Source organism: Mastigoproctus giganteus, chromosome 14, assembly GCF_048544385.1.
Source record: "Mastigoproctus giganteus isolate SK-2022 chromosome 14, ASM4854438v1, whole genome shotgun sequence".
Classification (NCBI taxonomy): Eukaryota; Metazoa; Arthropoda; class Arachnida; order Uropygi; family Thelyphonidae; genus Mastigoproctus; species Mastigoproctus giganteus.
The window spans coordinates 78201674-78228418 of record NC_143588.1 but is presented as its reverse complement, the minus strand read 5'-3'; the positions used below and the strand labels follow the sequence as shown (position 1 = coordinate 78228418).

Sequence of the window (26745 nt, the reverse complement as noted above, 5' to 3'; positions counted from 1 at the left end):
TACCCTGGTCCTGTTCCACCTATCCTTTTTACAAAGCATGTTCCCCGTTTCCCTGACAATTGAGTCACCAACAACTACTAGTTCCTGTTGGACCAGCGCATTCTGCCTTGGGGGCTGCCTCTGTGTTGCAAGATGACCAAGTCCAAGCTCTGGTGTTGATGTGGGCAGCTGAGAGCTTGATGGGCCCCTCAATTTATTTCCTTCGAGGGCATCCACCCTGTCCTTCAAGGTCTCATATAGGCCCATAGCAACACCGAGTTGTCGCCTAATTTCCTTGCACTCCTTGCATCGTGCACACACAAAGACATCCCCCATGGCAGTATCATGTCCCGTTCCCGATTGCTCCGCAAACATCAAGCAAACAGTGCATCTTAAAAGGCCGTGATTCAGGGGGCAACCGCCCCCCTCAGTTCTCCCCTGAGTCACAGCACTCCCATTAGCTTGAGCCTTTTGCTTTGCTGCTCTGGTCAGAGTCATGATTTCGATTTAAATGTCAATAAAATTACAATTTCAGAACCAAATTAAAACCTTAAACTTGTATCTTAACACAGTTATAACGCTATATTTATTTTTCGGTATCGAGTGTTATCTACGAGTTTCCTTTATATAACTTCCGTATCAAGTATGTATTAATTATTTGTTACGTTTGTACTCTAAGTCGTTATATATATATAGTTAAAAGTACAATTTAATTGACAATGAAGTTTAACAAGATTAATAGATGTACTGATTAATTGACAATATTATATTATGCACTATACTATACAAAGCTAATGCTATCGAATTCCGGATATGCTGTATCGCGCTTCAGTAACGAGTGTTATCTACGAAATCCCTTTATATAACTTCTGTATCAAGTTATGTATTAATTATTTATTTTTACTAATTATTTATGTTCCGTAACCTAAGTGGTTATATGTATAGTTAAAATTACAATTTAATTGCCAATGAAGTTCGACAAGATTAATAGATTTTACTGATTAATTTTCACGTAGCAATGGCGGCCGTTTATGAACGGTAAACACGTGGATTTGATACCCTTTCCGATACTAAGTAATACCTACAAAATCTCTATCTAAGTTATTTTAACTTTAAGTACCGTAAATAGGAATATAAAGCTACTCTAGAAATAAGTTAATATGTCAATTTAAACTAATAAAGCAGAAAATAAATCAGAAAAAACTTCTCTATTCCAAGAGCGGCAGAAAGGCACGTCCGCACAGGAAACCCTCGACCTCATACCCAAGTTTTTACGGCTCAGGAAAATAGAGAGGTTTTTTCTGTTTTATTAACTTAAATTGGCATATTAACTTTTTTTCTAGAGTAACTTTATTTCCAAGTTAGAATACTTAATTTAAATTTTAACTTAGATAGAGATTTTGTAGGTTATTACTTAGTATCGGTAAGGGTATCCAATCCACGTGTTTTACAAATTTTTCAGAGCCGGCGAACGGGAAGATTTTTAGCTATATTTAGCCGCTTTATTGACCAATTGTTATATTAAATTATTTTCTATAAGTAGCTTATAGATCTAGTCAAGATCCTTGGTTTATTCTGAATTGAGACAGCGAGATTTCGGAAGTTAATACTTAAGTGTCCGTAGATTTACCGTTCGTAACTTGTCGCCATTGTTATACGATACAACATTATATCCCGGACTAGATAGCGTTAGCTTAGTATAGTATATAATATTATCAATTAATCAGTAAAATTTATTAATCTTGTTGAACTTCATTGTCAATTAAATTGTACTTTTTAACTAAATACATATAACGACTTAGATTTTACAAACGTAACATAATTAATTAATACATAACTGATACGGAAGTTATATAAAGAAAGTCGAAGATAATACTTGATACTGAAAAAAAATATATAGATATATAGTGTTACAACTGCATTGGGATACAAGTTTAGGGTTACAATTTTTGTACTGAAATTGAAATTGAATCGAAATCGTGACTCAGACCAAAGCAGCTCTGGTCTGAATCACAGCCTTTTAAAATGCACTGCTTGCTTGATGTTTGTGCAGCAATCAGGTATGGGACATGATATTGCTAAGGGGGATGTCTTTGTGTGTGCACAATGTGAGGAAATGAGGCGACAACTCAGCATTGTTATGGGCCTATATGAGAGCTTGAAGGACAGGGTGAATGCCCTCGAAGGATCTAAATTGAGGGGCCCATCAAGCTCTCAGCTGCCCACATCAACACTAGAGCTTGCACTTGATCATCATGCAACACAGCAGCAACCCCCAAGGCAGAATGCACTGGTCCCACAGGAACTAGTAGTTGTTGGTAACTCTGTTGTCAGGGAAACGGGAACATGCTATGTAAAAAGGATAGGTGGAACAGGACCAGGGTATGTCTGCCAGGGTCAAAGGTTGATGACATTGTAGAGTGAATATCATCTTTTAAGGGCACAAAAGGTGATATAGTTGTACACGTTGGCACTAATGATATTAAGAGTAGGAGACCGGCAGAATTACTTAACAAGTACAGGTCACTGTTGAAAAAAAGCCGTAAATTAGGAATGAATTTGAAAGTGTCTGCAATTCTGCCCAGACACTATAGGAGGGAGTATATGATGACAGCCTTGTCGATCAATTCGGCCCTGGAAAGATTGTGCAAGGCTCAAGGGGTAGAATTTTTTTCAGCCTGGACTGTACTTGTTAACAGGAGAGACTGCTTCTACAGGGATGGGATACACTTAAATAGAAAGGGTGCAAGAATATTTGCTGATGCTATCAAAGGAGTGTTAGGTGGGTCGGAAAACTTATAGTTTGGGGGGATACAAGGAATAATAGATTAACAGTACCCACTGGCAGAGGTGAAAGTGATTCTTGCACTGCTTCTATTGGAATGAGCAGTACTCTGGAAAACAAGATACAGGGTATTTCAGAGTCTGTTGGGAGTCATTGCGGTACAAGTAAACACATGGGTTGTGTTAGGGTAGCTAAGAATAGGAACAGGTGCATGTATACTTGCATGTACACCAATGCTAGGAGTTTAATAAATAAATTTGAGGTATTGCTCAAAACATCAAAGGCAAATATTGGTTGGGATATCAGAGACGTGGTGTCACACAGATATAAGGAATGCAGAACTGGAATTTGGGGAGTACAATGTGTACAGGAAGGATAGGAAGGGAGGAGGGGTTATGCCATTAGTTAAGAAACACATAAAATCCAAGGAAGTGAAGCCAGTCGACATTGCTGGACAGTGCAGTGTCGAGTCAGTTTGGTGTGACATAGGCATTGGGAAATCAAAATTGAGAGTAGCAGTGTGTTAGAGACCTAATGACTCTGATGAGTATAATGAGAAACTGTACAGGGAAATAGAGTGGGCCTGTAAATCAGAGAGGCTTATAATGGGGGATTTTAATTTCCAAATATTGACTGGAATTTGTGGGTTGGTCACTCACACACTAGCAAGGCTTTTGTGGATTTGGATGATTGTTTTCTACATCAGCATGTTCTGGAGGCAACTAGAGGGAGTAATACTCTTGATCTCATTATCAGTAGTGATTCTTCATGCATTAAGAATCTGCAGATAAAGGAACCACTAGGTGGCAGTGATCACAGTGTGCTGAAGTGGGATTTACTCAAAGAAGTAACTACCATCAGGGGTAAAGGGAAGGGTTTTTTTCTTTCGTAAAGGCGACTGCGGTGGTCTGAGACAGTATTTAAATTTTATATGGTGGAACCAACTGATGATGTTACCAACAGCAAATTCAAAATGAGAAGCATTCAAAGAATTTATCTTGGAAGCTACTAGGCTTTACATACCAACTAAGAAATATTATTCAAGGTTTAGGCCTAAATGGATGTCAGATGAACTAATGAGGCATATGACAGAGAAGAAAAATGCATGGGATACATATAAATTAATGGGTGACATGGAAACCTATGATAGATATAAGCTGGTTTGAATCACACACCAAGTCGCAAAGGAGATTAGGCAGTCAAAGGCAGATTATGAGAAATCCTTGGCAAAGGATGCAAAGAAAAACAGAAAAGAGTTCTTTACCTATGTAAACTCTAGAAGGAAAGGGATGAATCAGATTGGTCCACTGGATATTGATGGTTCAACTGTTGATGATCCTGCTCAGGTGGCTAACAAACTAAATGAGTATTTTGCATCTACATTCACCCACGAGAAGTTATTCAGGGAAGGGAATGCCAGAGGTGAGTTAAACTGTGGCAGTGAGCTAGATGATTTTGTAATAACTGAGAGGAAAGTGGAGGAGAAATTGTTGAAGATAAACATAAAAAAGGCACCCGGGGTGGATTGGATCTATCCAGTTATATTAAAGGAAGTAAGCAAACCCTTAGCCATAATTACGACAGCTTCTTTGGACTCAGGGGAGTTATCCATGGACTGGAGATGTGCAAATTGATTTGATTGATTTGATTATCAGTAGTGATTCTTGATGCATTAAGAATCTGCAGATAAATGAACCACTAGGTGGCAGTGATCACAGTGTTCTGAAGTGGGAGTTACTCAAAGAGGTAACCACCATTAGGGGTAAAGGGAAGGGGTATTGCTTTCGTAAAGGCGACTACGATGGACTGAGACAGTATTTAAATTCTATACAGTGGGATCAACTGATGATATTACCAACAGCAAATTCAAAATGGGAAGCATTCAAAGAACTTATCTTGGAAGCTACTAGGCTTTACATACCAACTAAGAAATATTGTTCAAGGTTTAGGCCTAAATGGATGTCAGATGAACTAATGAGGCATATGGCAGAGAAGAAAAATGCATGGGATACATACAAATTAACACGTGACACAGAAGCCTATGATGGTTACAAGTTGATCTGTAACCAAGTTACAAAGGAGGTTAGGCAGGCGAAGGCAGATTACGAGAGATCCTTGGCAAGGGATGCAAAGAAAAACAGCAAAGAGTTCTTTACTTATGTAAACTCTAGAAGGAAGGGGATGAATCAGATTGGTCCACTTGATATCGATGGGTCAACTGTTGATGACCCTGCTCAGGTAGCTAACAAACTAAATGAATATTTTGCATCGACATTCACCCATGAGGAGTTATTCAGCGAGGGGAATGCCAGAGGTGTACTCAACTCTAGCAGTAAGCTAAAGAATCTTGTAATAACAGAGTAAAGTGGAGGAGAAATTGTTGAAGATAAACACAAGAAAGGCACCTGGGGGGGATGGGATCTATCCAGTTATATTAAAGGAGGCAGCAAAGGAAGTAAGCAAACCCTTAGCGTAATTATGAGAGCTTCCTTGGACTCAGGGGAGGTACCCATGGACTGGAGATGTGCAAATATGACCCCAATTCACAAGGGAGGATCAAAGGCTGACACAAGTAATTATAGACCTGTGAGTTTAACTTCTGTTCCTGGAAAATTAATGGAGGCACTGGTTAAAGAAGCACTGCAGGATCATCTAGACAAGACTTCAGTTATAGCTCGGACACAGCATTTTTTTTTTGTTAAGGGGAAGTCTTGGCTGACCACTTTGATTGGATACTATGATGCAGTTACAAAAGAACTGGATGCAGGGAATAACTTTGATATTATATACTTGGATCTTAGAAAGGCTTTTGATACTGTTGCACATGGAAGACTGCTGCACAAATTGGAGCAGTGTGGCATTGGAGGCAGATTGCTGCTATGGATAAAGGGGTGGTTGATGGGGAGAAGACAGAGAGTGGTAATTAATGGACACTGCTCATCATGGACTAATGTTATTAGTGGAGTCCCTCAGGGTTCAGTATTGGGTCCTTTATTGTTTTCTGTATTTATAAATGATATTGATGATGGTATATCAAGCTTAATGTCCAAGTTTGCAGACGATACGAAGGTTGGCAGGGTTGTCAAGGACACTACTGACACTATGCTGCTGCAACAGGATCTGGAAAGGTTGAGCAGATGGGCTGAGAGGTGGCAAATGAAGTTTAACATTGACAAATGTAAAGTACTACATATGGGAAACAGCAACCCCAGAGCAGCGTATCAACTCTGTGGTACTACACTAACAGTGGTAGAGAATGAAAGGGACCTGGGGGTGGTTGTGCAGGCAGATATGAATTTCTCTGGACAGTGCAGACGGGCTGCAAGAGTAGCTCATGGTGTATTGTCAATGATATATAGGAATTTTTCTAGCAGGGATAAGGAGGTGATTATTCCCTTGTATAAGGCAATGGTCGGGCCACACCTAGAGTACTGTATACAGGTCTGGAGACCTCATTTCAAGAAGGATGTAGAGCTGCTGGAACGAGTACAGAGAAGGGCAACAAGATTAGTGAATGGAACAAAGGGGTGCTCTTACGAAGAAAGGCTTAAGTTTTACGAATTACAGTGTCTGGAGACTAGGCACCAGCGAGGTGATCTGATAGAGGTGTACAAAGCCTTGAATGGTTTGAGCATGCTCAATGCTGATGGGATTCTTCCTCTTGCTCAGAATAATCACCTGAGAGGGCATAAATTCAAATTGAGGAAAGACAGATGTAGGATAGATGTGCGGAAATTTGCCTTTAGCCAGCGGGTGGTTGGTTGGTGGAACAGACTTCCATCCCTTGTCGTGGAAGTTGATAGCTTAAATAAGTTTAAGGCTCAGCTGGACAGGTATTTTGAACGAACAGAGGGGTGAAGTGAAAGTGGTTATTTTTTATTTATTTATTTTACTTTATTTTTTTTTTTTTTTGGCTGATGCTGCATAAGCTTGCTTTCTTGCATCAAATGCCTCTACTAATGCTAATAAATGTGACCCCAATTCACAAAGGGCGACACAAGTAATTATAGAACTGTTTAACCTCTGTTCCAGGAAAATTAATGGAGGCACTGGTTAAAGAAGCACTGCAGGATCATCTAGACAAGACTTCAGTTATAGCTCGGACACAGCATACTTTTGTTAAGGGAAAGTCTTGCCTGACCAATTTGGTTGGATACTATGATTTGGTCACAAAGGAACTGGATGCAGGGAATAACTTTTATATCATATATTTGGATCTTAGAAAGGCTTTTGATACTGTTGCACATGGAAGACTGCTGAACAAATTAGAGCAGTGTCGCATTAGAGGCAAATTGCTGCTATGGATAAAGGGATGGTTGAGTGGCAGAAGACAGAGAGTGGTAATCAATGGACACTGCTCTTCATGGACTAATATTATTAGTGGAGTCCCTCAGGGTTCAGTGTTGGGTCCATTGTTGGTTTCTATATTTATAAATGATATTGATGATAGTATATTAAGCTTAATGTCCAAGTTTGCAGATGATATGAAGGTTGGCAAGGTTGTTATGGACACTAATGACAGTACGCTGCTGCAACAGGATTTAGAAAAGTTGAGCAGATGGGCTGAGGGGTGGCAAATGAAGTTTAACATTGACAAATGTAAAGTACTACATATGGGAAGCAGTAGCCCCAGAGTGACGTATCAACTCTGTGGTACAACACTGACAGTGGTAGAGAACAAAAAGGACATGGGGGTAATTGTGTAGGCAGATATGAAGTTTTCTGAGCAGTGCAGACGGTCTGCAAGAGTAGCTCATAGTGTCTTGTCAATGATATATATAGAAGAATTTTTCTAGCAGGAATAAGGAGATGATTATCTCCTTGTATAAGGCAGTGGTCAGGCCACACCTTGAGTACTGTATACAGGTCTGGAGGCCTCATTTCAAGAAGGATGTAGAGCTGTTGGAACGAGTACAGAGAAGAGCAACAGGATTAGTGAATGGAACAAAGGGTTGCTCTTACAAAGAAAGGCTTAAATTTTGCAAATTACAGTGTCTGGAGACTAGGCACCTGTGAGGTGATCTCATTGAGGTGTAAAGAGCCTTGAATGGTTTGAGCATGTTCAATGCTGATAGGATTCTTCCTCTTGCTCAGAATAATCACCTGAGAGGGCATAAATTCAAATTGAGGAAAGATAGATGTGTGGAAGTTTGCCTTTAGCCAGCGGGCAGTTGACTGGTGGAACAGTCTTTCATCCTTTGTTTTGGAAGTTGATAGCCTAAATAAATTTAAGGCTGAGCAAGACAGGTATTTGGAACGAATGGAGGGGTATAATGGGAGCTTTTTTTTTTTCTTTTTCTTTTTTTTCTTTTTGGCTGATGCTGCATAAGCTTGCTTTCTTTCATCATATGCCTCTACTAATGCTAATCGGTTTTCCTATATATGAAAACCTATATATATATATACACACACAGGGTGATTCAGGAGGATAGTAAATATTTTGGGAAGTATTTATAGTAAATATTTTGGGAAGTTATAGTATCAATTATTCTGAGAAAAAGTTCATATAAATGTGTCCAATTCTCAATGGATACGGAAATACAGCTGTTTGAAACTGGCATGCACAGCTCCCTGAATCAGATGTTACCAAGAAGCAGTTATAACTTGACACTGTTTGGTGTTAGAAGTGTTGTTAAGAATGCTGCACATCTTCACACATGCTGAATATGATTTTTGTGGTGGAAGTGGTACTGCTGCTTGTGGAGAATACTGTCAATGGTTTCCTAACCACAGAATACTGGATACAAGAGCATTTAATAGTGTTTACACCAAACTGCATGAGACTGGTACAGTTCTCAGCTGACATATTTCTTCTGAATGTGCAAATGAACAGAATGTGGATGAAATAGAACACATTCTTCAGTCAGTAGAACGCAGTCTGAAGCACATGCATTAGCACATGCAGAATTTCTACATGTATCGGTGTTCCACAGACAAGAGTGTGGCGAACCTTATGGCTTGTATCCATTTCACATACAGTGGGTGCAATACCTTCAACCAGGAGACGACACCCTGTGATTGGAATTTTGGTAAATGCTAATTGCTGATTAATTCCATTAATACTGTTCAGCAATGAAGCTACTTTCACCCATGACAGTATTAACGACACCCATAACTCTCATAGGTGGTCAGATGAAAATCTACATGCCACTGTAGAAACAAATTTTCAACGTCGCTTCTCTGTAAACTTGTGGTGCGGTATTATCAACAATCAGTTGATTGGGCCTGTTGTGTTACAAACTCGTCTTACAGGGCCCATTTACCTAGAATTTCTGCAAAAAGAACTTCCACTACTATTGGAGCATGTTCCCTTGGCTACAAGGATCAGTGTGTACTTTCAGCATGACGAAGCTCCTACCTGTTATACCCGTCTGGTGATACAATACCTAAATCGAATTTTCCCTAAATGATGGATCGGTCATGGTGGTTCCATTTATTGGCCACCAAGGTCTCCAGACCTTACTCTGTTAGATTTTTATTTGTGGGGATTGATGGAAAGCGCAGTATACAAAGAAAAGGTGAATACAGAGACAAATTGCTCGCTTGCATTTTGGATACTGCTGCCCTCCTAAATGAATGTCAAGACGACCTCAGAAGAACAATACGTCATATTACCACAAGGGTTGCAAAGTGCATTTAGGTTGGCGGTAGGATTTTCAAACATTTATTGTGAACTGGAAAAAATTTGTCAATTATTTGTGTTTTGTGTCATTCAAAAAATCAATAAATACAAACAATAAGTCATTTATCATTCTTTAATACCTCTTATAATGGCTTTGTGCATGCCAGTTTCAAACAGCTGTATATCTATTGAGAATTGGATACATGTTTATATGAACTATTTTACTCAGAGTAATAAATACTGTAACCTCCAAAAATATTTACTATTCCTCCTGACTCACCCTGTATACACCATTTTTTTTCAATGGTTTATTAAAAATGGTTTAATAATAAGCATAATGCATAGCAGCAATAACACAACCTGTATATAGTAATTTGCAAATACCACTAACAGCAGAAAATAACCCCAGGGGCTCACATCTGGTGAGTATAGGCGTAGCACACCTAGGTCCTGAGCTGGATATCATCATTCTTCTCTTTCTTGGTGATTTTTATCTCTCCCTCTCGGGATTTTTTTTTGGCTGGTGCAGCATAAGCCTCAGGCTTCCTTGCACCATATGGCTAATAATAAATAATAAAAATTGATTCTTTTATTGTTGCAATATTCACAAATTCTCTCTCACATAATGTTTTGAAAATATATAGTCAAAGCTCTATATAACGATCCCCCAGGGAAATGAGAAAACAGTCATTATATTGTTTATAATGACTGTGTATAATGCTATTTATAAAATAGCATTAGGTTAATTAGAAATTGGCTGGGACCAACCACATAGGGCGTTATAACGTGTGGGGTGTTAAAAAGAGGGTTGCTATAAAGTGCTCCAACTGTATTATAGGAAAAGCTTTGATTGCAAATTTGTTTCTGAAGTATTTATCTGTTCTTGTTTCTTCTGTAGAATTGACACATGCATTGTTGGTGATGATTCTACCTGTGATATCCAGTTAAATGAGCATTGCAAGACAGAACAGGGGGTGAGCTCATGTCAGTGTAGGCCAGGGTTTGCGAGAACTTTCTCACGTGGGCCTTGTCAGCGTAAGTATAGTTTATCTCTCACTCCCTCCCTCCCTTCATTTCCTAATATATAAGACTGTCTTTTCAACGTACCTTATCTGTCACTTGCATAAATTTAATCAGAATATTTTTCGCTACAATGTGTACTGCTTTTTATGGAAAGAGCTGAACATTTCAGTTGTATAATTATAGTATTAACAACAAACTATTGTACATTTTTATGAAAGAATTATTTATCTAGAATAGGATATTAACAAGTTAACTTCAAACCTTAATTAAAGTGCAATGCAGTTATGGTGATGTGGACATGTCCATAAAAATTTTATTGATCAAAGATAGATTTAGGGTTTTTGGAGCTAACTGCAAAATAACCTTGTCGAACCAAGCATAAAATAACTGTACAAGGCCAGCAATTAGTATTCAGAGGATGTTTTATATTAAAAAGTAAATTTAATATTTAATATCATTACAAGAATAAGAGTATTAGGTTCAATTATATGCTTTAACATTAGCTTACAATAGCATTTAAAATAAAATATAATTATTTTAGTATATATAGAAATATGTGTAAATCTAGAAATAAGACCGAAAAAAAGGCTAATTTTGTAATTCACTGTTGAAATCAGAAGATCAGGTAAAATTATAACCAGCATGAAAATGATTCATAACAAAGGTCTATTATATGTTTGATGTTTGGGTAACTTGGATACTATGCTTTCAATACCAGTGTTCGATCAGGTGTGGTATACCGCTTGCATCTAAGTGTAGCCCAGGAGCTAACCCTGATATTAATGTACTGTATTTTCTCTTCTGGGTATTTTCTGTAATATTTAATGCCACATTTGCTGTAACTGTTCCCACATGAAAAATTGTATTTAGTGGTTGGGTTGGGGTGTTATGTTGTTCCTAGTGTTTGCCAGACATAACTAGGGATGTAGTGGATTTTTTTTTTTTGGTAGTTGTTGGCGCATAGGCTTCTGTGGCCATAATGCACCTCCCAAGGTTTTTGCAGTACTTTGATCCAAGCCCGAGGGGGGAATCGAACCAGTGACCTTTGGGTTGCCAGGCAGGCACTTTACCCACCCGACTAGCCCGGTCAGACATGTAGTGGATGGTATATGCCGTATACCCTCTGGATTTTTTTAGGTGAATAGCATATACTCTCTGGTTTTTGAAAGACTTGAAAAAACAAATATTATTAAAATATTTACTGAAAATTAAAAAATAAATTTATCAAAATTTGATTCTTAGGCAATACTTATAGTTTTATTAGTTTTAATATATATGCCATGTATACAAGTAAGTAAATATGCTGTGTGTATGTGTACACACACACACACACACACACACACACACACACACACACAGGTAGCTCCTCTTTTTGCACTGGTCCGATTTTCGGCGATTCACAATAGTGCCGATCACTAACCACAATGCTATTTTTATTTATTTATTTTTTTTTTTTGCAAATTTTTTATAAATTGAAAGTTTAAAATTATCAGACAAAATTTATCGGCATCGTACTGTGCTATGTATCATGTGCTGTTCACATGATTTAGGACAATCTAAGCCAATCAGCGATTAGTGCATCCGTATCAGAGATGAGAAAGAGTCCTACCCTCAAAGTAACTCGTGGATGCAGTAGTAAAGGTTCATGCAGTGAAGCATTCGTTTGGTTGTTGTTTGTGCTATTTACACATGTTGGAAATTTATTATGCTAACATTTTTTTATTAATTGTGCTATTAATAAATTAAATAATAATAATAGTGATATCCGTGTGCAGTTTTTGCCAATCGTGTTATAAAGTTTTTAATTTAATAGAATAAAGAGATGCTGTGTCTGGTAAAAGAAATTCACTGAATCCTAGTGCAATATTTGGAGGATGGAATCTGGTGAAAGCTGCCCTAATGTGTGTAGGGCTGTGAATATGCCTCCATCGACTATTACTACAACTATCTAGAATGCTAACAAAATAAAACAATCGATGCAAAGTGGTAGGTAAAATTTTTGGTGCCCGGAACCTAACCCTGTGATTTCCAATTGACTCCATTATATAAAGGGTTCCATTTGTGCCTGTCCCCCCAGGAACATAACCCCGACGTAAATCGAGGGCTACCTGTATATATATATATATATATATATATATACATGGGTATATGGCGTATACCCTCTGGAATTTGATTAATAAGTCTGATATGCACAGTATACTCTCTGCTTTTGGTAACATTCATAGAGTATTCCTTCTGATAATTTTATGACTACAGTACTGGACGTAACTACTTTAATTTTTTTAAGGGAGTTATGCAAAGAGCATAGTTTTCAAAATGAAAGCTGCCAATAATACTGCCAACCCAAAGAATAGAATTAAAATTGCCATTGACAAAGATGTGTGCCTAGCTGAACTTTTTAATGGAGATTGAGAATCTTTGCTTAATAACACTTTTAAAGAATAAGTTGCACGAGGATTGATACTAATCTTGCTACAGGAATGATCCTATGACACCATTTATGCATATGCAACTACTTTATTTTGTGAAGTTACAGAATGCGCCTCTGCAGCCAGGTGGGCAGGAGCAGAAGTGCATAGCACACGCTTCTTGAGTAGACCTGGGTTCGAACCCATGCCCACCAAATACGGAGGATGTGGAAAGGTCAGGGAATGACCACCGCATATCCCCGGAGCAATATGGCCTTAGTTGCTAATGCTCCTAAAAACTAAATAACAAACAACAAGTTACAGAAGTTACATGTCAAATCAGTCAAAAAATTTACAGTTTAAAATTCCTACAAGCGGTAATATAGCAAAGTGTTACAGCATCTGGAAATGGGTTAACTGCTGTGCTTTCCTTAATTTAATAATGGTAGTAATGAAAATTAAGTAAAAATGGCCTATATATATGTTGGTCTCAAGAAGTGGATACTTTATAACAAGATAGCATGTACTGGACTCTAGGGGCACAGCTGTGTGGGGTGTATAATATCTTTTATCTTTTTTCAATTAAGGCTAAAATGACTATATTTCAGAGTAGGCAATGTGGTTGGAAAAAAAAAAAAAAAACTCTCCACATTATTAGATTAAAAGTTATCCATCTGTAACGACAGAGGTAATATCAAAATGGTATTCTTAATGTAAGAACTAAAACAAAAAAGTTAAAATAAGAGTTATGCAAGAAAGCCTCCAGGGGCTCACATCTGGTGAGTATGGGCTTGGCACACCCAGGGTCCTGAGCTGGATATCATCATTCTTCTCTTTCTTGGTGATTCCTTTCTACTTCTCTCTGTCTCTCAGGGTAATAGGGAATTTTTTTTTTTTGGCCGGTGCAGCATAAGCTTCAGGCTTCCTTGTACCATATGGCTAATAATGATAATAATAATAATAATAATAAGCAAGCTCATATAGTATCAGCCAAAAAAAAAAAAAAAAATTTGCACAGTTCACTCATACATTCCAACAGATCCTTCCTGAAGGAACTGTCAAATTCCAAGAATTTGTCTAGTTCTTCCTTAAATTTATTCAATCCATCCACTTCCACAACAATAGATGGAAGCCTGTTTCAACAATCAACCACCTGCTGGTCGATTGTTGAAACAGGCAAGGTTGATTTGTTGATTGTTCAACAATCAACCTGCTGGTTGATTGTTGAAACTAACGCACCTCTATCCTGCAACCATCCTTCTTCAACTTGAATTTATGTCACCCTCGTGTGTAGTCTCAGCAAGTGGAAGAATGCCATTAACATTCAGCTTACCCAATCCATTCAAGGCTTTAAACATCTCAATCAGATCTTCCTGCAAGTGCTAGTCTCGAGACACTACAATTTGCAGAACTGAAGCCTTTCTAGGTAAGAGCACCCTTTTGTTCCCTTCACCATTCTGGTTGCTCTTCTCTGCACCCTTTCAGCAGATCTACATCTTAAAGTGAGGTCTCCAGACCTGTATACCATACTCAAGATGTATCCTAATCGTGGCCCTTATCCCTGCTGGTAAAGTTTCTGTATTCATTGACAAAATCCCCATGAGCTGTCTTGGCTGCATGTTTGCACTGCTCAGGGAATTTTATGTCTGACTGCACAATTATTCCCCTCCCCCAGGTCTTTTTCATTCTCCATTATCCTGAGTGTAATACCACACAGTTGACAAGTTACTCTGCGGTTACTGCTACCCACTTGCAGTACCTTGCATTTGTCAATGTTAAACTTCACCTGCCATTTCTCAGCTCATCGACCCAATTCTCCTAGCTGTTGTTGCAGTAGCACACCCTGATTAGTGTCATTAACCATTCTGCCAACCTTTGTATCATCTGCAAACTTAGACATTAAGCCTGATGTACCTTCCTCAATATCATTGATAAATATTGAAAACAACAATGGATCTAGCAACTTAACCATCCCTTTATCAATAGCAGTAACTTGCCCTTAATGCCGCATTGCTCCAGTTTTTATCACATTCTTTTATTTGCAACAGTATCAAAAGCCTTCCTGAATTCTGAGTATATGATGTCAAGTTTATTGTTTGCAACCAGTTTTTTGATCAATGCATCTTAGTAATCTATCAGATTGGTTAGACAAGACTGCCCCTTGACAAAACCATGCTGTGATTGCAGTATAATTGTATACCTGTCCAAATGATCCTGCATTACTTCTTTAACCAATTATTTTCCCTGGAACAGACTTTATGCCAACAGGTCTGCAATTACTCATGTTGCCTTTTGATCCTCCTTTATTAATTGGGGATACATTTGCACATCTGCAAACCATAGGACCCTCCCCTGACTCCAAGGATGCTCTCATAATTATGGCTAAAGGTTTGCTCACCTCATTTGCTGCCTTCCTTAATATAATTGGATAGATTCCATCCACTCCAGGTGCCTTTTTTTTATGTTCATCTTCAACAGTTTATCCTCCTCCACTTTCCTTTCAGTTATCACAAAGTCATTTAGTTCCTCATTAGAGTTTGATAAACTTCTAGCATCCTGTTCCTTAAATAATTCTTATTGTGTGAATGTATATGCAAAATATCTATTTAGTCTGTCCACAATTTGAACAGGGTCATCAACAGTTAACCCGTAGACATAAAGTGATGAGGCATATGGCAGAGAAGAAACATGCATGGGATACATACAAATTAACACATGACACAGAAGCCTATGATAGATACAAGTTGATCTGTAACCAAGTTACAAAGGAGGTTAGGCAGGCGAAGGCAGAGTATGAGAAATCTTTGGCAAGGGATGCAAAGAAAAACAGCAAAGAGTTCTTTACTTATGTAAACTCTAGAAGGAAGGGGATGAATCAGATTGGTCCACTTGATATCGATGGGTCAACTGTTGATGATCCTGCTCAGGTAGCTAACAAACTAAATGAATATTTTGCATCGACATTCACACATGAGGAGTTATTTAGCGAGGGGAAAGCCAGAGGTGTATTCAACTTTAGCAGTAAGCTAGAGAATCTTGTAATAACTGAGAGTAAAGTGGAGGAGAAATTGTTGAAGATAAACACAAGAAAGGCACCTGGGGTGGATGGGATCTATCCAGTTATATTAAAGGAGGCAGCAAAGAAAGTAAGCAAACACTTAGCCATAATTATGAGAGCTTCCTTGGACTCAGGGGAAGTACCCACAGACTGGAGATGTGCAAATGTGACCCCAATTCACAAAGGAGGATCAAAGGCTGACACAAGTAATTATAGACCTGTGAGTTTAACTTCTGTTCCTGGAAAATTAATGGAGGCACTGGTTAAAGAAGCACTGCAGGATCATCTAGACAAGACTTCAGTTCTAGCTCGGACACAGCATGGTTTTGTTAAGGGGAAGTCTTGCCTGACCAATTTGATTGGATACTATGATGCAGTCACAAAGGAACTGGATGCAGGGAATAACTTTGATATTATATACTTGGATCTTAGAAAGGCTTTTGATACTGTTGCACATGGAAGACTGCTGCACAAATTGGAGCAGTGTGACACTGGAGGCAAATTGCTGCTGTGGATAAAGGGGTGGCTGAGAGGGAGAAGACAGAGAGTGGTAATCAATGGACACTGCTCGTCGTGGACTAATGTTATTAGTGGAGTCCCTCAGGGCTCAGTGTTGGGTCCATTATTGTTTTCTGTATTCATAAATGATATTGATGATGGTATATCAAGCTAAATGTTGAAGTTTGCAGACGATACAAAGGTAGGCAGGGTTGTCAAGGACACTACTGACACTATGCTGCTGCAACAGGATCTGGAAAGGCTGAGAGGTGGCAAATGAAGTTTAACATTGACAAATGTAAAGTACTACACATGGGAAACAGCAGCCCCAGAGCAACGTATCAACTCCGTGGTACTACACTGACAGTGGTAGAGAATGAAAGGGACCTGGGGGTGGTTGTGCAAGCAGATATGAAGTTCTCTGAGCAGTGCAGACGGGCTACAAGAGTAGCTCATGGTGTATTGTCAATGATATATAGGAATTTTTCTAGCAGGGATAAGGAGGTGATTATTCCCTTGTATAAGGCAATGGTCAGGCCACACCTAGAGTACTGTATACAGGTCTGGAGGCCTCATTTCAAGAAGGATGTAGAGCTGCTGGAACGAGTACAGAGAAGGGCAACAAGATTAGTGAATGGAACAAAGGGGTGCTCTTACAAAGAAAGGCTTAAGTTTTACAAATTACAGAGTCTGGAGACTAGGCATCAGCGAGGCGATCTGATAGAGGTGTATAAAGCCTTGAATGGTTTGAGCATGCTCAATGTTGATGGGATTCTTCCTCTCGCTCAGAATAATCACCTGAGAGGGCATAAATTCAAATTGAGGAAAGACAGATGTAGGATAGACGTGCGGAAATTTGCCTTTAGCCAGCGGGTGGTTGGTTGGTGGAACAGACTTCCATCCCTTATCGTGGAAGTTGATAGCCTAAATAAGTTTAAGGCTCAGCTGGACAGGTATTTTGAACGAACAGAGGGGTGAAGTGGAAGTGGTGTTTTTTTTTTTTTTTTTTTTTTTGGCTGATGCTGCATAAGCTTGCTTTCTTGCATCAAATGCCTCTACTAATGCTAATGCTAAAAGCTAAAAAGTGGCCCAATGTGATTCAACCCCTTTCTTCTACTGTTAGTATAAGTATAGAAGTCTTTGCTGGTTTTCTCTGCATTTTTTGCTAGACTTCTCATAATCTGCTTAGCTTGCCTACCACCTTTGTAACTTGATTACAGACTAATTTATATCTACTATAATCTTCTGTATTACCCGATAATTTATATGCATCCCATGCACTTTTCTTCTCTGCCTCAATAGTGTCTCAATAGTTCATATGACATCCATTTAGGTTAGGTTTAGAATTTGCATTGGTAATATCAGTTGGTCCCACTGCACAGAATTTAAAAACTGCCTTAGACCACTGTAGTCACCCTCATGAAAAATAGACTTTCCCTTTCCCCTTGACAGTAGTTATGTCTTTAATTAAATTCTACATTAGTACACTGTGATTGCTGCCACCTAATGGGTCTTTTACCTGCATATTCTTAATGCATGAAGCATCACTGCTGAGTTATTATTCATATGGAGGGCATCCCAAAAATCATGCACCATAGGTTAAATGTAATATCTTGACAAATGATGTGTATGTGTCAGCTCAGCTCAGTTTATATTTATATGCTTAATTGTAAGTGATATTTTCAGTTATTTCGCCATTTACTTTTAAATACCTGATCTTAAGCTTGATTGATTTTTAAACATGATTCTAAAGACACATGGTGCTTGAACACCATTAATAACGTTCTTCACTGACTTTTGTAATTATTCTTGGACTATTTTTATACACAAATTTCAAATATCTCCAGAGGAAGAAATAGTGGCATCAAATCCAGTGATTGTGTTGGCCATTTGATCATCTCTCATCTTCCAGTCTATTTATTAGGGATCTCTTCATGAAGGCAGTGTCAAATTCCAAGTGTGACAGTGCATAGAATGTAGTCATACTTTTAGATTATGCAATATCATCACAAAATGGAATGGGAAATTCTGGCGACTAAGCTAGATGTGTTCACTTGTATTGTTCCCCACTATTGTTGAAAAAGTAGAGTTTTGCTAGTTCCCTGGCCCTACCCACATGATTACTCACTGATAATGTTGAATGTGCATTGCTTCAGGTACATTAGTTTATTGACTCAATTATCTCAAATCTGTTAGTTTGTTGCAATTTGTCCAGGCACAGCTATTGTGTTTTCTTCATTAGTAGCACTTCTTGGTCTATTATTAGGGATTGTCATGGACAATTCTAGTTCTCTTGAAATGATCAACAAATCTTATAATACTTGCTTTTGTAGCTGATCATGAGATGCCTGAAACTCTTAAAAACAAATATTTTGGCAATATTACTTTTCCTTCCATTCTGTCAAACTTGCAACAAGAAAAAAAAAATGAAATCAGAAATACTTTATTTTATTGTATGGTGTGTGACTTGAGATCTCTCTCTCTCTCTCTCTCTCTCTGTTGTTATTATTTTGGTTTTTTTTTAGGAGCATTAGCAACTAAGGCCATATTGCTCCGGGGATATGCGGTAGTCATTCCCTGACCTTTCTGTATTTGGTGGTCACGGGCTCGAACCCCGGTCTAATCAAGAAGCATGTGCTATGCACTGCTGCACCTGGCTACGGAGGCACCCGTGTGTGTGTGTGTGTAATTTAGCTATGGCAGGACTTGCATCCTTATTTTATAGCACAGGCAGGAAAAAAGATGCTGTCTTGTGAAAGGCATTGATCTTTTAAATTATAAGGTCACTGACACAAGTTGTTCTATGCTGCACTAGTAAGTAACGCTTGTCTAAAAAAAGGGGTATAACATTACATTATTAATGTAATGTTATACCCCCCCCCACAATTTGTCCATTTTCCATGCTTGTTGGCACCATCATTGATGGAAAGGATACTTCTCTTTTTAGAGAATTGCTAACTATTAATTGTTAGTGCAGTATGGGCAACTCATGGTGATAGCCTTACAATTTTGAAAAATCATTGCCTTTCACAAGACGTTTTTCATGCCTGTCCTATAAAATAAGAATGTAATGCTCTATAGCTCAACTGTATTATATACAGACAGGCTTAGGGCATTTTTGGAATTAGCTCAATTTTGGAAATGCATTTTTTTAATATCTGTGATCTCTTGTGATTTTTGCCAGATCTCCAAAACATCATTAAATATCTTACCTCTGAACTTTAGTGTCACCTTTGGAAACAAGAAGTTGCAGGAAGCAAGATCTGGAGAGTAAGTGAAATCTTGGGCATGAACTGTCAGATAGACACGTAATGATTTATCAAAAGCACGACCTGAACATTTCTTAATAACTTCACCATAATAAAACAGCTTCACATGTATATGTAGCTGTTTTTTGCTTGACATGAAACTTGTTCTTTGATCTTTTGAATTGATAATTTCATAAAATCTCAGAGCATATTGTACACATCTTCATTAAACAGCTGCACATACGTATATGATTAATGCAACATAAAATGATATATGATGAAGCCAACTACCAAAGAGTATACTATTTTACCTTTTGGCCGGAACTATTGAAATATATGTATTCTAGAATTGTTACACGAACATTCTCATAACTTTTAGTATCACCCTGTAAATGAAGTTTAAAGTAAAATAACAGAAGTTTACTATATTAACATTAAAGACACAGAGTGCTCATTAGAAATAACAGTATGAATATAGATCTACTTCCTTTATGGAAGCCTTTCTAGGTAAGAGCACCCTTTAGTTCCCTTCACCATTCTGGTTGCTCTTCTCTGCATCCTTTCAGCAGATCTACATCCTTCCTAAAATGAGGCCTCCAGACCTGTATACCATACTCAAGATGCAACCTAATCGTGGCCCTTATCCCTGCTGGTAAAGTTTCTGTATTCATTGACAAAACATTTGACAGAGAGAGATTAGTGTAATCTACATCAAAAATATTTCCTTTATGGAAGCAGATTTTTAAGCTTTCAGAATAGTCATAAGTATATTAACCATAAATAATCAGGAGTATGAACTGGGTATATTTATTCAGGCGAGACATATCACCACAGTAAAAATTTGACAGAGAGAGATTAGTGTAATCTACATCAACGTATGTTAATAGTTTGACTTATGAATTAGTAATAATTTTATCAGTATTAGTTTAAGATTTAATTTAGCATTCTTAGGTCATGAGATTTGTGCATAAAATTTTAAAAATATTTCAATATTTGCAAGTAGGTTGATTGCTGTTAATCAAAAAGGTTAGGCACTGAAGAAGTGACCTCATTGTTTTAGTATAAAAGGAATTGCATTGTCTCATTGTTCATTCTTTCAGTTTAACTACCATCATATCAGAGTGACTACAACCATTGTTCTTTTACACTTTGTAGAAAAAGCTTGAGTTCAAGTTCCATTGTGACAGGAGAAACTTTTCTATTTTTTCCAACACCATGGCAAGTTGAAACCAACTCTTGACTGAGACTTTCTCCTGGAAACTCAGGTTTTTCACCCTGCAATATAGCAAAAGCAACTATAAAAAACAGGCAGTTAACAGATACAATATTCTGACAACTTGTGTCCTTCACTTCCTTAGCATTTGTTTTTAATAACTAATTAAACCAGTCTTGGTGTAATAGCTCCATTCCTTTTATGTTTAAATTAAGTACCATTTTGACATATTACAAATGACAAGAAAGTGTTTCTCACAATAACATTTTTGAGAGATATTTAACTGCATTATTGTATATCCTTGCATTCTTTTTTATTATTAATTGGTGCTTGAAATGGTAAAGATCACTTGCAAACACTATATAATTATAGAATGCATAAAAAAGGTTTTTTTTTATCTTATACAGCAATTGTTTCCCTTGTGATGTCAGTTAAAGTAGACAGACTTGGTGACCAGCGAATTGCATTCACAAATACTTACTTAAATCCAGAGAGTGAAGATTATCGTGTTATGGAATTTGAAGCCAAACAAGCGGTAAATAATTCTTTAGCTTTTAGACTGTTATTGCTGTTTATTTCATTTCCTGGATTATAAATAAATATACTCATGTGTACCATTTTTTACTATCTCCACTATTTAGGACCCTCATCTTTCCGGGGTTGATTTGTCCTTCTGTAAGGCTAATAGTTCTCTGTGCTATCCTGTTTCCTCTTAGATATTTAGTCGCTCTTTTCTCTAATGCATGCTTGATTCCAGTGATCCACCTTTCTCTTGGTCCATTATCATTCATTTTTGATTCAAATACCTGTTTAGCTAATCTTCTTTTTTCCATCCTTTATGCACACTCATACCATTTTATGTTTGCTTCACTTACCTTTTTATTGGATATTTGTTAACTCAAAATTTTGTATTTTCTCATTTGAATATAATCTTGCCATTGAATATGGTCTTTCATCATTTAATCCCATTTATTTTTCTTGCAATTCTTTCTGAATATTATAATTTTTTATAAATTCCTTTATTTCTTAACAACGTCTCAGCTCAGTAGGTTAAAATAGGCTTAAAAGCTGTGTCATAAGCAACTAATTTTGTCTTTGGTTAATTTCTCTTTTGCTCTATATCAATTTGTTTGATTGGCTTTCTTCGCTTATTGCTTTATTTATTCTGTTCTATATTTGTGTGTCTAATCTTTCATCTTTATTAAAGTCTATTCCTATATAAATGAAATTTACTGAATCGTTCCAATTGTTTGTTATTTAGTTTATGCTCTAAACAAAAAGTTCTAATTGGAATTAATGAAGCTTGTTTTTCACCTCTTTCAGAGTGATGAATAATGGAGCCTATTTCAATCTTTTTTTCAACATGGCTGATCAAAATAAAATTAAAGTTTTCTTTTTGTAATCCAGCACAGTTAATAATGGCATGCAGCATTTATAACTTCACTATAACTTTATACGGTAACTGACATAACAGTATCCTGTTGAGAGTGGATTGTGCATTCTTTGTGATAGCATGCAAAGTTGATTGACTCCACAGTGTGTTTTTACTAAAGCCCATATAGACTGCTGTGGGTTTTCAATCTGTTTACTTAGCAAAGACCATATAATGTGGCCCAGGTTTTCAGTCCATTTGCTTACCAAACACCATATACACTGCCCCAAGTTTACAGTCAGCAATCCTGGGATAATCTACTCTGATTTAAGTATAATTTACACTGTGCTGCCACTTTATTAGCTCCACCATGCTGTGCACACAAATGGTTTGTCTCACAACGTTGCAAGTCACATGACCACAGCTGTGGATATAAATGCAGCAGAACGACCTTTCTAGTATCAGTTAAGCATACAAACTCTAGCAAGAATGGGGAAAAGGAGTGATCTAACGGACTTCGAATGTGGCACAGTAGTAGGTGCAACACGTGCTGGACAAAGTATCTCTGAAATGGCAGCTCTCCTGAACTTTTTTCGCACCACAGTTTCAAGGGTGTATTGAGAATGGTGCAACAAACAGAAAACATCCTCTCAACAGCACTCCTGTGGAAGAAAATTGCTTGTTGATGAGAGAGGTCAGAAGAGGATGGCTAGAATTGAGCAAGCAAACAGACAGGCCACAATGTGCACATCACGTCAGAATACATCCTTGGTACGCAGAACAAAATATTGCAATGGACCACTAGTTGCACTTTGTCGCTATTGGGCTGCAACAGCTGACAGCCACATTGCGTACCTTTGTGATCAACGAAGAACAAGAGAGCATGCCTCCTGTAGGCACAGCAACACCAGCACTGGACTATTGAGGATTGAAAAACTTGGTCTGATGAGTCGAAATTCCTGGTGCATCATGTTGATGGAAGGCTCAGAATTTGGCAAAAACAACACGAATCCATGGACTCATCATGTCTGATGACTACTGTGCAAAGGTGGTGGAGGCAGTGTTATGGTGTGGGGAATGTTTTCTTGGCACATGTTGGGTCCATTGATACCAATAGATTCACATCTGAATGCCACATTGTACCTAAACATCGTTGCTGACCAAGTGCATCCGTTCAGTTGACAGTTTATCCTCAGTCAGATGGTTACTTCCAGCAGGATAATGCGCTGGTGCACAAAGCCTGAATCACTATGGAATGGTTCCAGGAACATTGCAATGACTTTTCTTTGCTGCAGTGGCCTGCTCAGTCCACAGATCTCAATACTATTGAACATCTTTGGGATGAGCTGGAAAGGGCTGTTCGCTGCAAGCCTGCACCTCCGTCGAATCTCAAGGAACTGTGTGACACACTCATGTCTGCATGGTACTCCATTCGTGCACAATGTTTTCAGCATCTTGTTCAATCCATGCCTAGATGAATTCAGGCTGTTTTGAAGGCTAAAGGAGGCTCAACATATTAGTACACAAAATTTAAAAGTACAGGTAACCCTCGTATAACACGGTAGTTAGGTTACTATAAAATGTTGTGTTGTGTGAAACCGTGTTATATGGGACTAAGAAAAAGTACAAAAGGGGGGATTACGTTCTAAAAGCTAACAAAAATACACTATTTCGTGAACAAAATGTTAACAAAACTAATAAAAATACACCATTATAGATTTCATGTATCTTCTACTCTCTTTAAAAAATCACTAATCTGGGTTTGCTTGCCTTTGCTTGATAAATCATTGCGAATTTCATTGTATGGAACTGAGCATTTTTTGAAGCACACTTTTGAACTTTAGACTCCTTTCATTCAAAAATCTCATTCAAAAAAATAAGATTCTAATTGCTCAGCTAACTTTATGCCTTCCCGTATGCTTTTTAGTGTAAAATTTGGAAGTTTAGGATTTTCATCTGTGCTATCATCCTCTGAATTTATTTGGTTTTAACTCCGATGCCATTTCAACCAAATCTGCTTCGCCAGCCTCTTTTTCTATCAGTAATTCTTGAATGTCTTCAGTAATCATATCTTTTTTTATTTTTTTAGGAGCATCTGCGACTAAGGCCATGTTATTCCGTGTACATTGTCTATAAATTGTGTGTGTTCTGTTTTTCTGGATGAAAAACCCGAGTTTCTGGGAGAAACTCGGGTTTTTCGTCCTTGAGGTTGTCACAGACATTCTCTCAGATATGCCAGACTACCTGGGAGTCTAAAACGCTGATATAACTGATATTCTGGTGACACACAAGTCAAGTAGACCCAATTTCGGTGAAGTCCGGATGGTCTGTAACAGCCAAATCCTCTGCTTGCACCTTCATGATGGTGGGACTGTTAGTAATCCTGTATGCACAAGCATACAGGATTACTGTATACAAGCATACAGGATTACTGTATACAAGCATACAGGATTACTGTATACAAGCATACAGTAATCCTGTATAACCTCCATGCACAAAAGCACATGGTGGGTGACCACCCAAGTGTGAACCAACATAAGCAGGGATCGAGATGTGGCGCCCACACCACATGGAGGAATGCCGACCCTCTGTGTTAATAGGCAGTACTAGGTGGTAGATGACTCTCTTCAACCAGTGCAATACCACCACTTTGTTTATTGGAGGCTTGAAGTGGTGGAACCCATGTTTAGTCTCCAGAGCTAAGTTCCGGTCAACCCTTCCCCATCTGTTCCATCATGCAGTATGATTGATGACTTGAGGTTATGATGAACATTGTGGCGAGATGCAATCTTTCTTACATTTCAAGGGTACAGGTCTTAAACGGTGTTCGCAGACCGGCTGCTAGTTAGTACACCGGACCGAACATATTGGTAACTCTCTAGGAGGCTTCCAGATCACCTAGTCTATAATCTTGCTACCTCTACTCTGCCAGATAGTGACTGGAGGGAATCTGAGTAGTGTGTTTGCGCGGGGCATTGTCGAGGCCAAGTTATGTCAAGGATCTGGGTATATTCTTACCATGTGTACGCCATATCCGAAAATTTCATTACTTCATACAGCATGTCCCACCACTTTTTTTTACTATTGAACGCCATGAATTGTCAAACTAATAGGGTAAGCTTATCTGCGTAAATATCTAAACCTCCAAAACACTTCCTAATTCATTTCACAAATATACGTGGTCTGAATTCTAATCTCAACAATATCCATTTCCACTTGCAGTCTACCAAACCCCATGTATTTTTTCTGACAGAATCTCGGTTATCAGTTGATTCAACTACTGCTCATCCCAGCTGCCGAAATTATTCGCTGTATGATTCCTTTCGCCTCAAAGGTGGTACTTGTGCATATGTGCATTCCGATATTCCCTGTCAGAGACTTGGTAATTTGGAATCTCCTCTTTTCGATCTTCTCTGGCTTAAAATCTCTGTACCTCACTGTGTTAAATTTATCTGTTGTCTCTACCGTTCTCCCAACTCCACTAATCATTTGGAGCTCTTTGACTTCCGCTCTTTGCAACTTGACTTTCTCCAGTCCAACTTTACTAACAGTGAGGTAATTTTCCTTGGTGATTTTAATGTTCATAACTCCAGCTGGCTTCCATTTTCTAGTCACACCTACCCAGCTGGTCAAGATGCTGAGGCTTTTGCAATTACTAATGACCTCACACAGATTGTTCATTTACTTACCAATATACTGGACAATCCTAACCAGCTTGATCTTTTTCAGCCAACGTGCTTGATCTTTTTCTTAAATAACCCTTCTAAGTACATGGTCGAAGTGAGTGGTCCTTTAGGCCCCTCAGATCACAACTTGGGTGATTGTCTCTTCTCCAATGCAGCCTTTATCTCATAGCTATTCCCAAACTCGTATTTGCCATTACAAGGATGCAAGATGTGATGACCTGCGAGACTTCTTTTCTTCTTTTCCTTGGTCAGATTACTGTTTTAAAACTTCTGATGTCACTGTTTGCTCAGATCATGTCAGTGAAATTATTCTTGCAGGAATGGAATCCTTTATCCCACACTCCACTTTAAAATCTCGTCCTTGGTTTTCCAATAAATGTGCTAAGGCTGTTCAATGGAAGAATGTTGCATATAGTAATTGGCTTGTTTCTAATTCTTCAGTTTCATTTTCTGCTTACGCTAAAGCTCACAACAATTGTAAAGCAGTTATTAATCAGTCTAGACTAGATTTTGAACAGGCTAAGAGTAGAAAACTTGCTTCTTGCCCTAATGGTAGCCGAGCATTGTGGTCTCTTGCCAAAGCTATTGGCCGCAACCTTTGCCCATCTCTGCTCCCACTTCTGTCCAAACCAGATAGTTCTGTTGTCACTTCAGCCAAGGGTAAAGCTGACCTGCTAACATCTCATTTTTCTTCCAACTCACGTATTAATGGTCTTGGTAAAACACCTCCCACCCAACACGCTCAGTTCAATGCCTTCTGTGGTCTTCTGTCAAAAGGATGTCAGAAGGATTTTGACTAATCTAGATGCTAAGAAAGCTCCAGGTCCCGATGGTATATTTACACTTGTTCTCA

General features: G+C 38.2%; 1 protein-coding gene across 1 annotated transcript in view; it reads left to right on the top strand.

Moving 5' to 3' along the window:
- LOC150075270 (uncharacterized) overlaps positions 1-26745 on the top strand; it is a 142067-nt gene that overhangs the window by 75869 nt on the left and 39453 nt on the right. Inside the window, exons 3-4 of the mRNA XM_090388423.1 lie at positions 10285-10421; positions 21242-21369. Coding sequence (XP_090244549.1) covers positions 10285-10421; positions 21242-21369 — 265 coding nt within the window. The remainder of the gene's footprint in view (positions 1-10284; positions 10422-21241; positions 21370-26745) is intronic.